General features: G+C 67.1%; 1 protein-coding gene across 1 annotated transcript in view; it reads left to right on the top strand.

Annotated features, from left to right (window-relative positions):
* LOC113980325 (uncharacterized proline-rich protein-like) overlaps nt 1-1645 on the top strand; it is a gene marked incomplete at both ends in the record, with an annotated part of 2754 nt that extends 1109 nt beyond the window's left edge. Inside the window, 2 exons of the mRNA XM_027707550.1 lie at nt 492-695; nt 1565-1645. Of these exons, the coding sequence (XP_027563351.1) occupies nt 492-695; nt 1565-1645 (285 nt within the window). The remainder of the gene's footprint in view (nt 1-491; nt 696-1564) is intronic.
* Nucleotides 1646-1674: the final 29 nt, after the last annotated feature.

The following is a 1674-nucleotide window of genomic DNA, read 5'->3' as shown; positions in this document are numbered from 1 at the left end:
CCCCAACCCCTTTAAGGGACCCTGGGGGACACCCCCAACCCCTTGGGGACACCCCAAAATTCTTTGGGTGACCTTGGGGATACCCCCGACCCCTTTAAGGGACCCTGGGGGACACCCCCAACCCCATGGGGACCCCCCCAGACTTTTTGGGTGACCTTGGGGACACCCCCAGCCCCTTTAAAGGACCCTGGGGGACACCCCCAACCCCTTGGGGACACCCCCAAGTTCTTGGGGTGGCCTTGGGGAGGGGACACCCCCAACCACTTGGGGACACCCCCAGATCCTTTGGGTGACCTCGGGGACCCCCCAACCCCTCCAGGTGACCTCGGGGGACCCCTCTTGGTCACCCGGGCAGGGACCCCTCTGGGGACAAACCCCCTCCCGGGGCAGGGGGAGGGTGACAGGGAGGGGCCACCCCCCGTTCTGTCCCCGTGTCCCCCCCCCATCCCCGGTGTCCCCCTAAAACTCCCCTCCTCTTCCTCCCGGCGCAGAGGAAGAGCCTGGAGCTGGCGCTTGGGAAGAGCCTGCCGGGGCCACCACCGGGGCCACCACCGGGGCCACCACCGGGGCCACTCACGGGGCCACCCACGGGGCCACCGGGGCCACCGGCAGGGCCACCAGCGGGGCCGCTGCCCCTCACCCTCCGCTTTCACCTGCCCAAGGAGAGCGAGGCCGAGCCCCCCCCGCGCCCCACGGTAACCCCCCCCCATGTCCCCGGGGTCCCCAAGGGTCACCAGGGGTCACCAAGGGTCACCAGGGGTCACCGGGGTCACCAGGGATACTAGGGGTCCCCAAGGGCTACCAGTGGTCACCAGGGATTACCAAGGGTCATCAAGGGTCCCCAAGGGTCACCAGGGGTCCCCAAGGGTCACCAAGGGTCACTGGGGACACCAGGGGTTACCAAGGGACACCAGAGTCACCAGGGGTCACCAGGGTCACCAGGGGTCCCCAACTGTCCCCCAGGGTCATCAAGGGTCACCAGGGGTCACCAGAGGTCCTCAGGGTCACCAGGGGTCTGCAGGGGTCACCAGGGGTCCCAAAGGGTCACCAGGGGTCACCAGGGTCACCGGGGTCCCCAAGGGTCACCAGGGTCATCAGGGTCACCAAAGGACACCAGGGGTCCCCAAGGGTCACCGGGGTCCCCAAGGGTCACCAGGGATCTCCAGGGTCACCACGGTCACTGGGGTCACCAGGGGTCACCAAGGGACATCAGGGGTCCCCAAGGGTCACCAGGGGTCACTGGGGGTCTGCAGGGGTCACCGGGGTCCCCAAGGGTTACCAAGGGACATCAGGGATCCCCAAGGGTCACCAGGGGTTACCAAGGGACACCAGAGTCACCAGGGGTCAGCGGGGTCACCAGGGGTCCCTAACTGTCCCCAAGGGTCACCAGGGTCACCAACTGTCCCCAAGGCTCATCAAGGGTTCCAAGCTGTTCCCAAGGGTTGGCAGGGGTCCCCAAGAGTGGATACTGGGAGCACTGGGGGGATACTGGGGGGATACTGGGAGCACTGGGAGCATTGGTGTGAACTGGTGTGAACTGGTGTGAACTGGGCTGTCCCCCCAGAAGAGGAAGGTCGAGGTGGTGTCACCGGCCACGCCCGTCCCCGCCCCCACTGAGACCTCTCAGGCCTCCGTGTTCCCCCAGGTGAGCCCAGTACGGACCAGTAACACCAG

The sequence above is a fragment of the Neopelma chrysocephalum genome, unplaced genomic scaffold, assembly GCF_003984885.1.
Source record: "Neopelma chrysocephalum unplaced genomic scaffold, ASM398488v2 Primary Assembly neopelma1_93694, whole genome shotgun sequence".
NCBI classification, from domain to species: Eukaryota; Metazoa; Chordata; class Aves; order Passeriformes; family Pipridae; genus Neopelma; species Neopelma chrysocephalum.
This window is presented reverse-complemented; position numbering and strand designations above follow the sequence as displayed.